We start from the raw sequence: 16,147 nt of genomic DNA, 5'->3' as shown, positions 1-16,147 counted from the left end.
ATTTAGGTGTGCATTGACACCACAGGCGAAGGTAGAGGTGGTTTGTCGTGGAGATGGTAGTGTCGCACCTGGGCCCTCGCTTGAATGGGGCTCTCAAACGAAGCTGGGGTCTCGGACGGGTGGGGCTCGGGCGGAGTTGGGCTCTCGAACGGTTGGGTCTCAAACGCTTGGAGCTGGGTTCAGATGGTGGGGCTCGGGCGAAGCTTGGCTCTCGAACGGTTGGGTTCGGTTGGGGTCTCCAGAGCTGGAGGGGATTGCGCCGGTCGAAGCTGGAGGGGATGATGCGGCTGGGTTTTGGAGAGATAATGGGTTTGTGTGGCTAGGGTTTGAGAGAGAGAAGAATGGAAGCTAATTTGACAATAGTACTCTTGTGTTGGCTAATGTGTTTTCGTTTAAATTTAGCTTTCATATTTTAGTTAGCTACTAATTGTGTTTCTCATATTTTTCTTTAATAAATTTTTCCATACAAATTAAGAAATGTATAATTCTCATATTTTTTGCACACATTGATAATATAAATGCCATATTTTTTAAAAATTACCTAAAAATTAAGGAAAAACACATTATTCATATTCTTTTTCTAAAAAAAAGTATATAAATAGAAATATTTATTTATTCAAAATTCTCTTCTTTCTTTCATTACCCGCCAAAACCAGTGAGAAGCTTCAACCATGTTCTCCGCCAAAAACACCACCTCCAGCTCCAAGAAGCGCCGCCCGGAACCGGAGCTGGACCTCACCAAATCCGATCAGAGAAAGCGAGCCCCCAAGGATCTTGATCTAGACCTCGACCTCGACAGGTTCTAATCCATACACTAACTTCCTTCTTTTCCTTTTTTTTTTTTTCTCTCTTTCTTCTTCCAAATTTTCAATGAAGATCTGAGATTGAGAATCTGTGGAATGGTTCTTTGATTGTTTGTACTTAGCGATATCAAAGGCATCGTTTCTGCGCTTCAACAAATCAGAGAGAAAGCTCATAAGGATGGCCAGAAGAAGAACGAAGAGACCATTTCAAGGTTATTCCGATCTTTTAACACACTATATGATCGAATAATTAATTCGTGATTATGAATTAAATTCTGGTCTGGTTTCTAATTTGCTAGTTAGTTTTTTATTGCGGTGATAGTGTGGCTGCTGAGATTAAGTCTATGATTGATGAATTGAAGTCCAAATTTGACAAAGATAGGTATGATCATCTATAAATAATGTCCACATTGAAGTCGAAATGTGTTTTTCTAGTTTGATTCAGATAGTTGTTATGTCCACAGACAAGGTTTTTCTAAAGCACTTTCGAAGAGCTCAAAAGAGGTCTGAGTATGAAAATTTCGATTTCATTATTTGTTGTTAGTGTATTGCAATTTTTTTGACCTCTTGATCACGTGTTTTTTGTATTTGTAGTTTGAGAACTGTTTGAAAAATGAAACTTCCAAGTTCCAAACACTTTATCAGCAATTTTGCAAGGAAAAAGCAACCCATTTGCAGGTGTTGAAAGGTATTCTCTCTTATTTAAATTTAAATTAAATTCCACATTTGGTGTTTCAATTCATAACATGATATGCTCTCCATTCAATGATTACGGAGACAAAAAAATGGACATGTGATTTGGATTGAACTCTTTAAATTTTGTTTCTGAAATTGTACTGGCTCATGTTCTAATACATTAGTTAGTTCCACATTTTTTTTATTCTTATTCTATATTTTCTTACTTACCAACATGATATATGGGTAAGATTAGTGACAATAATAAGGTAAATAGATTCATTTTCTGGTGTCAGATATCATTTCCAAGTTTGAAGAAGAGAAGGAAAGGCTTTTAAAGCGATATGAACAAATGAGTAAGTTTACAGGGCACTACTCTTTTCATTCCCTTGTAGAGAAATGTAATTACAGTAGTCTTGTTGTAAATAAATGACATCAGGGAAGAAAGAAAAGAGTATGATGTCAGAACATGAGAAAGCTTGCGGAGATAAAATTACTCGATTGGAGGAGTCTCTGAAAAGGAAAACTCAGGTATATACTAAATTACTAATCATAAACTTCAGGTTTTCTGAGCTCAAGCCATTTGGGTCTCTTTCTGCCAGTTCTAATTAGCATTCCTATTTGGATTCAGGACGACAAAACTTTCAGCATTTTGAGGAAAACTTTGGGTTCCCTTTTTGAGAATGCCTCGGATGAGGATTTCCCACCTGATGATTAAAGCTTTGCTTCAGTGTTGGCATCTCAGAAAAAAGGCAAAACTGACCACTCTTTCAACCTGATTCAAGATATGTCCTCTAATATCTTCCTTATTACACTGTCTCTAGATATAGTAGGAAAAACTTAAACTGTCCATAGTTAATTTCCATTAACAATTCTCGACAGTCAATATAGAATATTCAAATGTTTTCTGCTCTACACAAACTAATAGAGCTCAGCAATAGATCTTATTTTGTAAGACCGACTTTATGTGTAGGAATCTTTGGCTGAACACCATAACTACAAACCAGCTATGATTACCGCTTTGGCTTTACAGTCTTTTCATGTAACCGTTATATGCGAATAGATGATGAATATGGTGATAATTGCTCTAGAAAAGTTTCCCTTTCCTGTTTTTATACACAAAATTGCTTCCAAAACCTCTTTCAAAACCATTATAGATCATGGTTGTGTATGACATATGGGCTTGTGTGCATTGTAACCAGAATTAGGTGGCAATAGAATACCTCTTTGACAGCCACATTCATCATTTGGTTTTTCCTTTCTTAGCTCTTGGTGCTGGTGAGTTTATCCATCCAGCAGCTCATCAAATTCTGTTTTCAAGAAATGCATAAAACATATTGGACAAGTTTTCTTCCATTATCTATTTCAAGTCTTTTCGATACCATTGGCTTCATATATTTTTGAAGTTGAAAAAAGAGTTTAAAGCTATAAACTAATTCAATAAGTTTGAGATGCCACAATTATTGTCTTCCAAATAAAATTGAACCATTCATTTAAAAAAAATGAAACTGCAAAGTCGAAAGCATACAGTACAAACTCTGATCATAGTTTTGAATGTTTGAGGTACCTATGTAGCAGAGGCAGGGCTGACATTTATTCCTCTTGTTGTTTTTAGATCAAATAGACATGGTCACTATACATATGGGAAGTCATATTCAATGACTGAAGCATTGCTTCTCCTCTCGTGTTAAATTTGAATACTGTTACTCCGCCATTATTCACGTCAGTTGCACGGAACCTGAACCATGAACCTCACTTTTTACATCCATTTATTCTTGACCATGCATGATACTATACATATAAAGAGTTTCAATTTATTGGGAGGGAATACTAGAAATTTTTTACTTTAAAACTCATAACTAAGACTATTTATTACATTTTAGTTTATAGAGCAGCAATACTTACCTCTCTGGGCCTAGCCCCAAAGCCGTGCAGATCAATGCTCTCAAAATTGATTTGTGAGTGACAATCAAGAACTGATCCCCCTATTAAAGAAAAAAAGGGTCATATTTCACATGTCATTCAAGATGCATACATGAAAATTCTATATCTTGATATCTAGCAGCACTGAGCATTTCCAAAGTAGAATATACTGTTTGTGATAAGAACTAAATTAGATTTCTATTCAAAATATAAAGAAATGGTCTTAAAAAAGGACTCATCACAACTTGTATTTTAGAAATATTTTACATTTTGTTACACTATTCTCCCTACATTTACATAATAACTATTCTTAATTATAATTTTTTTAATTAATTTTTTTCCTCCTTTATCCTCAATTTTCATCATTCCTTTATATATATATATAGGTGTGTGTGTGTGACTGAAGTGAATAAAATAGAAAAGTAATAATTTGATGATGTATTAAAGAAGTCAATGGAAGTGCTCTAAGTATGACATTATTTTTCGACATAATATAAATGCGAAAGGTTTCACAAGTTAACGAGTTCTCTTCCAAGCATCTCTTGCAACACTCCATAGTTTTCTTGAAGGTAAAATTCCAAAATAAAACATGGAAGAGAGAGCAGGGGGGAAAAAAGCTCACAGGAGTTAACAAGATCTCCTTCCAAGCATCTCGTGCTGTTCTCCATACTTCTCTTAAAGGGTAAATTCCATTCACATGAAAGCTAGCTGGATCCTCTCTCCATGTTTTATACTCTTTCGGATATATCTTCTTCGCATCCACTGCCTCCAAATTCTGAGTATAATTTGTTAAGATTTTCCATAATGTATGACTTACAAGGGTATAAAACAAGCATTAACTTGACTAAGTATATAAGCATGAATAACAACAAAGTTAAACAAGAGAAGACAGAACAGAACATAACAGACCATTTTTCATGCCTTCAAGGAAAAACAAATGGGCCTCCTTAAGTGAATCGAGATAAATCAATGGCTCTTTTCTCCCTTGCCACATAATCTCAGCAGTGGACTGCATAAAAATTAGAAAACATGAACAGGTGAGAGTGAGAGTGAGAGATATCATAAAGCAGGAAGTATTAATAATAGGCTAATTGCATAGTTGAGCAACCTTCTCTAACCTTTGCTCGAGATATCGGACTTGAGAAACAGGCGTCGAAATAGATATTGGCCAAGGCTTTTTTGCACCTCTCTGCTTGATTGATTCCCCTATCTGTTAGGACAGACATGTTTGAGCTCCCCTATACGTACAAAGACATCTAAAAAGTAAAGATTTCAACTTGATGTTTGCAAAAGTAGTATTAAAACTTTAAGTTGTATAAAAAGATAATTTTTTTTCCCCATCATTTTCATTGCCTTACCTTTTATCCCACAAATATCTCATCCTCTAAATTTGGAACTAACACTTTCATTGAACACTAAAATCGCTAGGAGCCATGGACTCAAGCCTCTTGCTAGGTTAGGTCCTCATATACCTTATACAATAAAACTTCTATATAGTCATAATGGTCAAGTTAATAAGTACCCGCAAGTTCAATGATATGATAATAATTCTAAAGAAAAAGTCATTGTCTCAAATAATTTTAGATAAATATTTTATTGCCTTTCCTTTATATGCCACAAATATCTCAAACTCAATTTGGAAATAACACTCCCATTGAACACTAAAATAGTTAAAAGCTGCCATGTAACTCAAGCCTATTGCTAGTTCACCATATACCTAATATACTTCTCTAACACACAAAAACTCCTAATTTCTTAAACCTGTTTTCATTCCTATTTATTTTAATAATGTAAATAAGTTGACACATAAATACAAATGAAAACCTTACATGGTAAAGAAATAATTGGTCATGTCCCACTAAAAAAAAAGGGAACCAAAACTTGATTATAGCATAAGAGAAGATTATTACATTACCTGAATTTTACTCTCTTCATTCCAGGTGCTAAGTCCATGGCGTACAAGTGTAACCCTCTTTGGTGAAGAGATGATTTGATCGGTAAGAGATGTTGTGGCTCTCTTGAAATCAAATGCACCACCAGTCATGGGAGGTATGTTGTTCTGAAGTAGTAGTTCATCTGTTACAAAAACCCATTGCTTATATTATATATTATGGAGTAGAGTGAGAATTCTGAAATGTTGAAGCAAAACCCATCACAAGGGAAACTCGTGTTTTGTGAAGTTTAATAACATAATGAGAAAATTGATAAAGTTACCAGATGAGATTAGAGGCATATCTGGGTTAGAATTTGAGCAGTGAATCCTATGTTTAACAAACGAAAGAGCCTGGTACTGGAGCTGCTTATTATGAGGTCTGCTATGGGAACTTGAACATAAATAAGTGGTTGCTGTTGTTGGGGTCAGAATTCCACAAAAAACCATCTTTGTTCGGTGGTCGCTGCTGCTAGTGCTATACCTCAGCTCAGTTGGGCTGATGAGATTTTTCTTCTTTTAATAATTTGCTATGTTTTGTTTTGAGGGGTCACCCTTGGTTGTGTTGTGACTCCTTGTCACATGCGCATATACTATGTTTGTGGTTATCATATACTTTGTTTTTGTTTTTTCCTAAACACATTTGTTCTGGTCAACTTTCACTCTGTAAACTTTATTATTAAGAATATGATTGGATAGACAAAATGATCGTCTTTTTTTTTATGGGGGGTTAATAATTTTATAGAGGATAATTATATTATTAGTTTGCATGATTTTCACTCAACATTATCTTAGTATTATTCTCACATTAGCTCCATTCTCATGTTACCTCATCGACATTTTATGCTCACTATTACAGACTAATTCAATATGTATATTATGCGAATGAGAGTTTGAGGCGGCCAATCAGTGAGAATGAGGGCAGAAAAAAAGAAGGGAAATATCATATACAATTATGTTGTTTATAATTCTTTGGAAACAAAAAATAAAAAATATTATTGAATATAGCATTACCACTCCATATTATTACAAACTGTCATTCGAGCCACCTTACAAGGCTCCACTTATTTAGAGGAAATGTCCTTATTGGTATTATTATTATGGAAGTGAATCATATCAAGAAAAACATCCAAAAACCACCAAATACTTTTTAGCAGAAAGAAACTACTGTCAACTACATGCATTCCCATTGGATTTGGAACACAATGCATACTGTTCTACACCTATTTTTTTCACCTTAGTTTCCCCTGGCTGAAGGATTAAGACATTCCTTCATAACCTCCTGGATCCTTTTCTTCATCAGCTGATCCTTAACGCCCGCAAGCATGTTTCGGTAGAACATCTCCAATCTCACCAGCTTAGCTCGGTCTGCTAACTCTAACATGTTCTCCCATTCCTTCGCAACGTCAAAAGTGCCTGAATACTGCAATGAGATTGGTATATCTCTCTCTTCAAACGGTTTCCCGAAAATTGAACCATGAAGTATGCTAGCATACTGTTCCATTGTTGAGAGTCTCGACTCGAGAACTTTCATCTTCTCCATAGCTGAAGGCAAGTTTTCATCAGTTTCAGCAACTTGTTTAGAATCTTTTTCCTCAGTTTTGACTTCTTCATTGTCAGTCTTTGTTTCCACTTGCTTGTCACCCTCTGTTACTTCAGGCCACAAAACCGGCGTTGGAGAGAGACAATCATCTGTCTTTCCATTTCCGAGAACCCCACTCCTTCCCCTGCCCCAAGACCACATCTTATACCCATCATTTGCTACAAGAACAGTATGAGCTGCTCCACAAGCAACTTGAACTGGCTTGTCAAATTTAGCATTTTGTTCACTACATGAAATCAGTAAGGGCAAAACAGCATCCCCAGAAACCGCACTTACTCTTGCACCTGGGCATAGGCCAAGACCCCTTTCCATTCCCCATGACCATGCTTCTCCAGAAGATGAAAGAACACTGGTATGAAACAAACCGCAGTCAACTGAGATTAGAGCTAAAGAATCAGGTAATCCTTTGACCTGTTGAGGGGATACGGCATTTTTTGTGGTTCCATGCCCAAGTTGACCATTTTCACCGAGGCCAAATGTCCAACATGTACTTTCATGCGTGTCGCTTGGTGGCTTCTTGCGAGCTAGCAAAGCTGTGTGTAAAGACCCGCATGCCACCTCATAAATTTCCCAAGGGGAATTTTGGTTAAATGTTTCCACGATTTCGGGGTGATGCCTTCTCTGTGTGTCCCCCAGGCCTAACTGGCCGTGTTTGTTGCTGCCCCAAGAGTAACATAGAACATCGTCTCCTTTATTTGCTTTTCCAGTACTAACTAGCGCCACAATATGCTCGGTTCCACATGCCACCTTCACAACTGTGTGGCCGAGTAAATCCTTTACAGGACTTGGAGTGAAAGTGCTCATAAAAGATAAACCCTCTTCGGGGCTACTACTTTGCTGTGGATAATTTCCCCATATCCAGACACCTCCTTGATTATCAATCGCTAAAGACATCATTCCTCCAGCTTTGATATAAGATATCTGAGATAAAAAAAAATGTCAAAATAAGGAAAGCAGATAAGTTTTATTAGTTTTTTGTTTTCCTTTAGGTTCTTTTGAATGTCAAAGCAATACAATTTATTTTGTCAAAACCTTAAGTGAGGAATTACTCTTCGTTTCTGGCTTGAGAAACTGCTCCACTAAGCAGGGAACAGCGGAGTTCTCTCCATCGGAACCAAGTTGGCCATCCATTTAGTAGTCAAGGATGTAAGATATGAATAAACAAGCAAGGCAAGATATTAATACAAAGAAAAACTGGCAATGCACTTTCCATGAATAATAAAATACTTCCACTATTGAAGGATACAGAGATTGTAGCCCCATGACCAAATTGATCCATCATCTGCCATTAGAATTAAGAACAGATCATAAAACAACCAGAAAATCATCTCTAACCCTTATTTAAAAAAAAAAAGAAAAAGAAAGAATTTTATCTTTCTTTGTTATCTCCAATGCATATGACTAAATCATATATAGCTTAGCCACAAAAATATCAATCAAGTTGCAACAAGTACAATTTACCTGAAAAGCAGCAGAGTACTTAAGTCTCAAACACAATTTGTAGAAAGAAAAAAAAAAGAGCCTTCACCATGGTTGGAATAAATAATTTGGTCAGCAGATCAATGATAGGCCACCTTTGACCTATGTGTACGCTCGGAAGAGAGGAAACCAACCAGAGAAAGACAAGTCAGCAACAAGTATGACAGCAGGGGTTTAGTAGTGGGAATCGGGTAGTTGAGCTGTGTTAGCCTATGGGAGGGAATAGAGTATGTTGTATACTCCTCAGAAGTAGTAGAATAAATACTAAGTTGGTCTTTTATTGATGTATGGAATAGCTGAGTATTATTTCTTGGAGAGATAAAAGCTCTCGGACATCCTGTTAAATATCAATTTTCCATGTTCTTCTCTCTCTTGTCTACTGGATATCTGTTATTGTGCTCTGTGAAATAACCAATTTGGCAGGATTACCCTATCAATTGGTATCAGAGCATCCGATCCATCATGGCTAAGAAGCTAGAAGCGGTGGTGGAAACTTTGGATAGCAAGTTCTCAGAACTCCAGCAGGAGGTTCAGTCGGAACTAGCAGCGGTTAGGGCAGAATTGGGGTCACTGAAGGAAGGGATAGCTCACATGCCAGCCATGGAGAAAGCCTTACAGATGATTGTCGCCCAAATGAACCAACCCATCCGCCGAGACGTGAGCGAGTCCTCCGCCGTAAGTGCCGACCAGACACGGAGAGTCGTCGATGGGGATACGGCGACAGGCGGGCCGCCAACTGGGTTGCAGGAGGATCGAGCAACACAGATCCCACATTCGGAACCATACGAAACTTTCTCCTCTGGTCCTTGGAGTAATCGTGAATATCGGCCACCAAGAATGGAACTACCGTTGTTTTCCGGTGACAACCCCGAAGGCTGGATATACAGAGCTGAACGATACTTCCTGCTATCCCGCATGTCCGAAACCCACATGCTCGAGACGGCCATCATCGGCCTAGAAGGAGACGCGTTAACATGGTTTCAGTGGGAGCATCGTCGAAGACCAATTACATCGTGGGCAACTCTCAAGACTCTGCTTCTCTCTCGTTTTCGTGCTCAGCTAGTAGGATCGATATCTGAAGAATTTTTGTCGGTGAAGCAGGAATCGACAGTGAAGGAGTATAGGCTGCGTTGGGAAGGGCTGGCTTCTCGGGTATCCGATACCCCAGAACATATTTTGGAAGGGACTTTTATCAAAGGGCTGAAAGAGGAGATTAAGAGTGCTATTCACATCCTTAAGCCATTGGGCTTGGCCCAAGTGATGGACGTGGCTGAAAGAGTGGAAGAAGGCCATCAGATGCTATGTGGGCCGGCGACAACAACCCGTTCAGTTTTTCACAAACAGCCTTTGAGCCCTATCGTCCCAACCCGATCCTCCATCTCGGGTTGGACTCCTAAACCACCATCGACTTTCAACTCCAACTCCTCCATTGTATCGGCTTCCACGACGATACCGAACACTACAGCAGCTCACATGAAGAGCCAGCACACGAGAAGGATTACCGAGGCAGAATATCAAGATAGAAAGGCAAGAGGACTGTGTTTCAAATGTGAAAAGAAGTGGAATAGAGGGCATGAGTGTGAGCAGAAATTCTTGCAGATGATTTTGTTGATGGACGAGGAGGAGGGCAGCCCTCAAATGGAGTCACCACCAACCACCCCGAAACCATTAGATGAGGTCACACCCGAAGAGACTTTGGCCATGCTCTCCCTAAGTTCGCTGGTAGGAATTACTTCAGCCAACACAATGAAATTGGCTGGCAAAATTGGGCAACAAGCAATGGCAGTACTCATAGATAGCGGAGCGACACATAATTTCGTCTCAGAGGAGATAGTCAAGGCAGCCAATATACCAGTCACAGCGATATCTTGTTATGGTGTGCTGTTGGGGACAGGCGGCAAGGTGCGCACCGACGGGATATGCAGCTTGGTGGAGCTAGATTTGGGAACGATTAGGGTGGTAACTGATTTTCTGCCGCTTAAATTGGGTGGGGCGAATGTTATCTTGGGAATTAAATGGCTGGAAACTTTGGGTAATATGCACGTCAGCTGGCGCACTATGGTGATGAAGTTTGAGGTAGGGGGGTCTTGGATCACTCTACAAGGAGACCCTAGTCTTTGCAAATCTCCAATCTCCCTTAAGGCAATGATTCATACGGTGCAGCAAGAAGGGGAAGGATTTTGGATCGAGTTTGGAGCCTTTGCCGTGGAAAAGGAACCAGAAATCTGCCCATTACCGCCTCCTATCACAACGATTTTGGCCAAGTTTGGAGCTGTGTTTGAGATGCCGCATGGATTACCACCATTTCGGGCAAGGGAGCATTCAATTTGTCTAAAGGACGGCACGGGGCCAATTAGTGTTCGCCCTTACCGGTATGCACAAGCTCAGAAGGATGAAATTGAGAGATTGATGGCTGAAATGTTGAAAGCAGGAATCGTACAACCAAGCACAAGTCCTTTTTCCAGCCCGGTGCTCTTAGTGAAGAAGAAAGATGGAAATTGACGATTTTGTGTGGATTACAGGGCCTTGAATAGGGCCACGGTGGCTGATAAGTTCCCTATACCGGTCATAGATGAGCTGGTAGACGAGCTTCACGGTGCCAAGGTTTTCTCTAAGTTAGACCTCAAATCGGGCTATCATCAAATCAGAGTGTGCGCCAAGGATGTGGAGAAAATAGCCTTTCGTACACACGAGGGAAATTACGAGTTCCTAGTGATGCCTTTTGGTCTCACAAACGCTCCAGCAACCTTTCAAACATTAATGAACGAGGTATTTCGCGACTTCTTGCAGAAATTTGTATTAGTGTTTTTTGATGACATTTTAGTGTACAGTGCCACGTTGGAGGATCATGAACAACACTTGGAATTGGTACTTGGGCGATTACGACAGCACCAATTGTATGCAAACCGTAAGAAGTGTTTGTTTGCCCAAGGCAGATTGGAGTATCTGGGCCACATTATTTCAGCTGAGGGAGTGTCAGCTGATCCAAGTAAGATAGCGGCTATGGCCGAGTGGCCCATCCCGAGAACATTGAGGGAATTGCGAGGTTTTTTGGGCCTCACAGGATATTACCGCAAGTTTGTTAGAGGATATGGACAACTTGCTCAGCCCTTGACAGATCAATTGAAGAAAGATGCTTTTGGTTGGACAGAGGAAGCACAAGCTGCGTTTATCAAGTTGAAAGAGGCAATGTGTTCAGTGCCCGTGTTAGCCTTACCAGATTTTTCCACTCCGTTTGTGTTGGAGGCAGACGCATCAGGTAGTGGGTTAGGTGCTGTGTTGATGCAGAATCGGCGCCCCATCGCTTTCTACAGCCAGATTTTATCGCCTAGGGATCGGACCAAATCTGTGTATGAACGTGAGCTCATGGCAATCGTCTTAGCAGTACAGAAATGGCGCCCTTATCTTTTGGGTCGCAAGTTTTTGGTTCGAACAGATCAGCGAAGTCTTAAGTATCTTTTGGAGCAGCGATTGGTCGCCTCGGAACACCAAAAGTGGCTGACTAAATTATTGGGGTACGACTTCGATATTGTGTATCGGCCGGGCCTTGAGAATAAGGCAGCGGATGCCCTTTCGAGGATGCAGCAAGAGGTACACTTAGCCACTTTATCGGTACCAACACTTATCTCTATTCCGGATTTACAGGCTCATATTGCGACTGAGCCAGCATTAGCAAAGATAATACACGGATTACAGCAAGGTGCTGACGCAGGCGGGTACTCTCTCGTGCAAGGCTGCCTGAAATTTCGAGGTCGATTAGTGATTCCATCAACTTCACCGTTCATACCACTCTTACTCCAGGAATATCATGGCAGCAACGTTGGAGGTCATTCCGGAGTTTTCAAAACATTTCAGCGGTTAGCAAAGGATTTGTATTGGACAGGTATGCGAAGAGATGTTCAACGGTTTGTATCCGAGTGTGCCGTATGTCAGCGGAGTACATATTTGGCCCAAGCCCCCACGGGGTTACTTCAGCCATTACCCATTCCGGAACAGATTTGGGAAGATATGTTAATGGACTTTATTGAGGGATTACCTTTGTCGAATGGATTTGATACAATCCTTGTAGTAGTGGATCGGTTAACAAAATACAGTCATTTCATTCCTCTACGCCACCCTTTTTCAGCTATTACAGTCGCCACGGTGTTTGTGCGGGAGGTGGTGAGGTTGCACGGGATCCCAAGGTCTATTGTTTCGGACCGTGACAAGATTTTTATGAGCCTATTCTGGAAGGAGCTGTTTAAACTGCAGGGAACACAGCTCAAACACAGCACCGCTTACCATCCAGAGTCGGACGGGCAAACGGAAGTAGTAAACAGGAGCCTTGAGACGTATTTGAGGTGTTTTGTGGGTGATAAGCCCAAGCAGTGGGTAAAGTGGTTACCATGGGCCGAATTTTGGTACAACACAGCGTATCACACATCCGCTGGAATGACACCCTTTCTGGCAGTTTACCACAGGGATCCTCCTCCAGTTGTGAGATTTGAGCAGGGTAGTACAAAGGTTCTAGTAGTGGAAAATCATTTGAAGGAAAGAGATGAGGTATTGGACACACTGAAGCTGAACTTACATAGAGCACAACAGAAAATGAAAGAGCAAGCTGACAAAAAGAGGCGTGATGTTCAGTTCACAGTGGGCGATTTGGTCTATGTGAAGTTAAGACCATATCGGCAGAAATCAGTGGCCCGACGTCGTAACGAGAAGCTGGCTCCGCGTTATTTTGGCCCTTATCCAGTGGTGGCACGTGTAGGGGCAGCAGCTTACCGTCTGAAATTACCGCCAGATGCTGCCATCCACCCTGTGTTTCATGTTTCACTCTTGCGAGCTGCTTTGGGACCTCACCAACAGGCTTCTGAGTTACCTCCAGAATTGACAGAGGATTTAGAGTGGATACTTACACCGGACAAGGTGCTGGATGTATGCCCAGGCACACACAAAGCTCCTCCACAAGCGCTGATCAAATGGGTTAATCTTCCAGAATTTGAGGCCACGTGGGAAGACTTTCCACTACTTCAGCAACAGTTTCCGCATTTCCACCTTGAGGACAAGGTGAGACTTTGGGCAGGGGTATTGATAGGCCACCTTTGACCTATGTGTACGCTCGGAAGAGAGGAAACCAACCAGAGAAAGACAAGTCAGCAACAAGTATGACAGCAGGGGTTTAGTAGTGGGAATCGGGTAGTTGAGCTGTGTTAGCCTATGGGAGGGAATAGAGTATGTTGTATACTCCTGAGGAGTAGTATAATAAATACTAAGTTGGTCTTTTATTGATGTATGGAATAGCTGAGTATTATTTCTTGGAGAGATACAGGCTCTCGGACATCCTGTTAAATATTAATTTTCCATTTTCTTCTCTCTCTTGTCTACTGGATATCTGTTATTGTGCTCTGTGAAATAACCAATTTGGCAGGATTACCCTATCAATCAATCATAGTGTTTGTTCTTGGTAATTCGCTTCAAAAAACAGCAATATCACATGGTGTCGTCTTAAAAAAAAAAGACTTCAACTCTAACCCACATGATTTCTTTACATAAGTTTGCTTCTATAAATTTAAATCTGGTCCACTCATCCAATTTTAAAGGTATCAACTTGATAAAAGATGCTGCAAAGTAATTAGCCACCGAATCTGTTTTTGTTCATCAAACCATTTATGCATCAATTTTCACCGCATAGTTTTTAAGTTAAAGAATTTAGCAAACATTCTATATCTTTTTGTTATAAACAATTCATTACCCAGAAATCTTAGTACCATCATCATGTTCAACCATTATCACAGCAAAAGGTCAAAACATTTGAATTACAGCAAGAATACCACAAACAAGAGAAACTCCATCAAATTTGCTTCACAATGCTCCGAACTTGATAAATATGCTTCTGTTCATGTTTCTTTTCTTTAGTATACATGTTTTGTGGACTGAAAAATACCAAAGTGTAGAATTTTTTTCGATGAATTTCATAAACTTGTTCTTTCAGAGCATATAAAATGAAACATATTTGTCCAATTTGGGAATATTTAATCAAAATTCTCCAAAAAAAAAATCTCATAAATTCAAAAACAATAAAATCTTTACTCCCAAAACTCAAACTTTAACAACAAATATGATAACACTTAAGAGGTTGAATTGGATTGAAGACCATGGAAATCAAACCTGCAAGAGCAAGACTGTGATAAGCACCAGCAGCAACAGCCACAATCTTGGTTCTCCTTTCATCTGAGAATTGTGGAGTCTCAAATCTAACCTCAACTGGAGAAAGCTCATCTGTCTCTGAACCCCTTCCAAGTCTCCCAAACATCCCTCTTCCCCATGAATGTACTCGTCCATTACCTGTAATCAACACTCATAAAGCCTTAAATAACACCTTTTTATTATTATTTTTTGGTGAAATCAGTAATAATTGAAAGAGCATATATTGAACTGAACTGGGTTCAATTCAGCCTTTACATGGGTCAGCTCAAATGAGCTTTTGCTTCATAATTTGGAGAATGGTGTGAGCTAAAGCAGCTTTCTTTGAGTTATGGGTCATGGATTTTCTCACTTTTAAGTTGAACACACCAACAAACCGTATAAAAAAAAATCAAATTTAGACATATATGAATCAAAATACATAATAGGTTAGTGAAAAGATATGGTTACCAGTGAGAGCAAGAGTGTGGGCTTCACCGGCGGCGATGGCGGTGACTTTTAAGTTGCCGGCGTTTAGAGAAGTGTCGGTTCCCTCCATTATTTGCAGCGACCAGACACTGACAATTGCCGAAAGACTGATCAATGTTGTTATTTAAGATAATGTTATTTCTTCTAAAAATTCAAAATAAATTATTCCAAGGTTTTTTTATTTTTTATTTTTTTAAAAACACCTTGTTTAATATATTGTTTTCAAGTTTTTTTAATCTTTCGTGCTTATTTTTTTCTTTTGAAAAGTTTAATCTTCATATTTTTAATATGCATGTAAAAAGTAATTTTATTCACACCTCTTTTTTTCACCAATTTCTTTTAGATATAATCTTACTAAAAGTCTAGAGTTTAGTAAGTTTTTTTACCTTACCAATAGCATTTAACAGTATTTATTTTAGTCATAAATTTTTTAAAAATTCTCGAAAGTTTAAGATGTTGACATTAGAGTTAAAAAAATCTATTTTCTACATATATTAAAAAAAAAAGATATGGTGCAACAAACTTTTTAAAATCTAATTTCAGCACAATAAACTATCTAAAATTTCCCAAAAATTTACATAAGTCATGTTATGATTACAATGAACATTATCATAAAAAAATTAAAGTTGTAATTGATTTATATGCTTAAAACAGGATTGTTCTCTAATGATAAGGTAAAAAAAATGTATCTTAAATCATCTCATATTTGGCATAAAAAATTAATATGTGATATATTTGGCACAATTTTTAGCACTATGTTACAATGCACAATTATAAAAGCCGATGCAAAAATCAATATTTCATTAATGCTCATTTTATATTTATTGAAAATATAAAAAAAATATATTTTTTATTTTATTATTGATATTTAAAATAATAATAAAACAATAAGCTAAAAAGTCTACTATTTAATGCTATAGAATAAAGATAATACTAAAATATTAAAAATGATACAAAATTAAAATGTAACATTTATGATGATGCAAAATATGCACCATGTTATATTGTGAGTCATACTTAGCACAACTTTTAGTATTTGCATGTGCCAAATTTGGCACACTATTGGAGTAAGTATTTTTT

At 38.7% G+C, this 16,147-nt stretch overlaps 3 protein-coding genes across 7 annotated transcripts; 1 reads left to right on the top strand and 2 right to left on the bottom strand.

Annotated features, from left to right (window-relative positions):
• Nucleotides 1–645: 645 nt before the first annotated feature.
• Nucleotides 646–2,241, top strand: LOC133801978 (uncharacterized). Its single transcript, XM_062240211.1, has 8 exons — nt 646–799; nt 926–1,015; nt 1,126–1,185; nt 1,268–1,307; nt 1,398–1,491; nt 1,775–1,834; nt 1,918–2,009; nt 2,110–2,241. The coding sequence occupies exons 1-8, from the start codon at nt 672–674 to the stop codon at nt 2,194–2,196; spliced, it is 651 nt and encodes a 216-aa protein (XP_062096195.1). The 5' UTR covers nt 646–671; the 3' UTR covers nt 2,197–2,241.
• Nucleotides 1,753–5,941, bottom strand: LOC133801977 (probable 2-carboxy-D-arabinitol-1-phosphatase). Of its 4 annotated transcripts, none has more exons than XR_009877098.1 (9): nt 5,616–5,927; nt 5,317–5,477; nt 4,520–4,639; nt 4,311–4,410; nt 4,024–4,163; nt 3,384–3,463; nt 3,046–3,216; nt 2,702–2,788; nt 1,753–2,253 (listed from the first exon to the last, which is right to left on the bottom strand). XR_009877098.1 is itself a non-coding variant. In XM_062240209.1 (8 exons), the coding sequence occupies exons 1-7, from the start codon at nt 5,779–5,781 to the stop codon at nt 3,090–3,092; spliced, it is 894 nt and encodes a 297-aa protein (XP_062096193.1). In that variant the 5' UTR covers nt 5,782–5,927; the 3' UTR covers nt 2,380–2,788; nt 3,046–3,089. The 4 variants fall into 4 exon arrangements, 2 of the variants coding, with proteins under 2 accessions (XP_062096193.1, XP_062096194.1); XR_009877099.1 differs by having other exon boundaries at nt 1,753–2,185; XM_062240209.1 differs by lacking the exon at nt 1,753–2,253 and having other exon boundaries at nt 2,380–2,788.
• A 376-nt stretch (nt 5,942–6,317) lies between these two features.
• Nucleotides 6,318–15,203, bottom strand: LOC133801976 (ultraviolet-B receptor UVR8). 2 transcript variants are annotated; one of them, XM_062240208.1, is made up of 5 exons: nt 15,050–15,203; nt 14,564–14,740; nt 8,181–8,216; nt 7,967–8,061; nt 6,318–7,855 (listed from the first exon to the last, which is right to left on the bottom strand). In XM_062240208.1, the coding sequence occupies exons 1-5, from the start codon at nt 15,135–15,137 to the stop codon at nt 6,569–6,571; spliced, it is 1,683 nt and encodes a 560-aa protein (XP_062096192.1). In that variant the 5' UTR covers nt 15,138–15,203; the 3' UTR covers nt 6,318–6,568. The 2 variants fall into 2 exon arrangements, with proteins under 2 accessions (XP_062096192.1, XP_062096191.1); XM_062240207.1 differs by lacking the exons at nt 8,181–8,216; nt 14,564–14,740; nt 15,050–15,203 and having other exon boundaries at nt 7,984–8,117.
• Between the last annotated feature and the right edge of the window lie 944 nt (nt 15,204–16,147).

This window comes from Humulus lupulus, chromosome 9 (genome assembly GCF_963169125.1).
Source record: "Humulus lupulus chromosome 9, drHumLupu1.1, whole genome shotgun sequence".
NCBI lineage: Eukaryota > Viridiplantae > Streptophyta > Magnoliopsida > Rosales > Cannabaceae > Humulus > Humulus lupulus.
The sequence above is the reverse complement of the archived record's forward strand: the minus strand, read 5'-3'. Positions and strand labels throughout refer to the sequence as shown.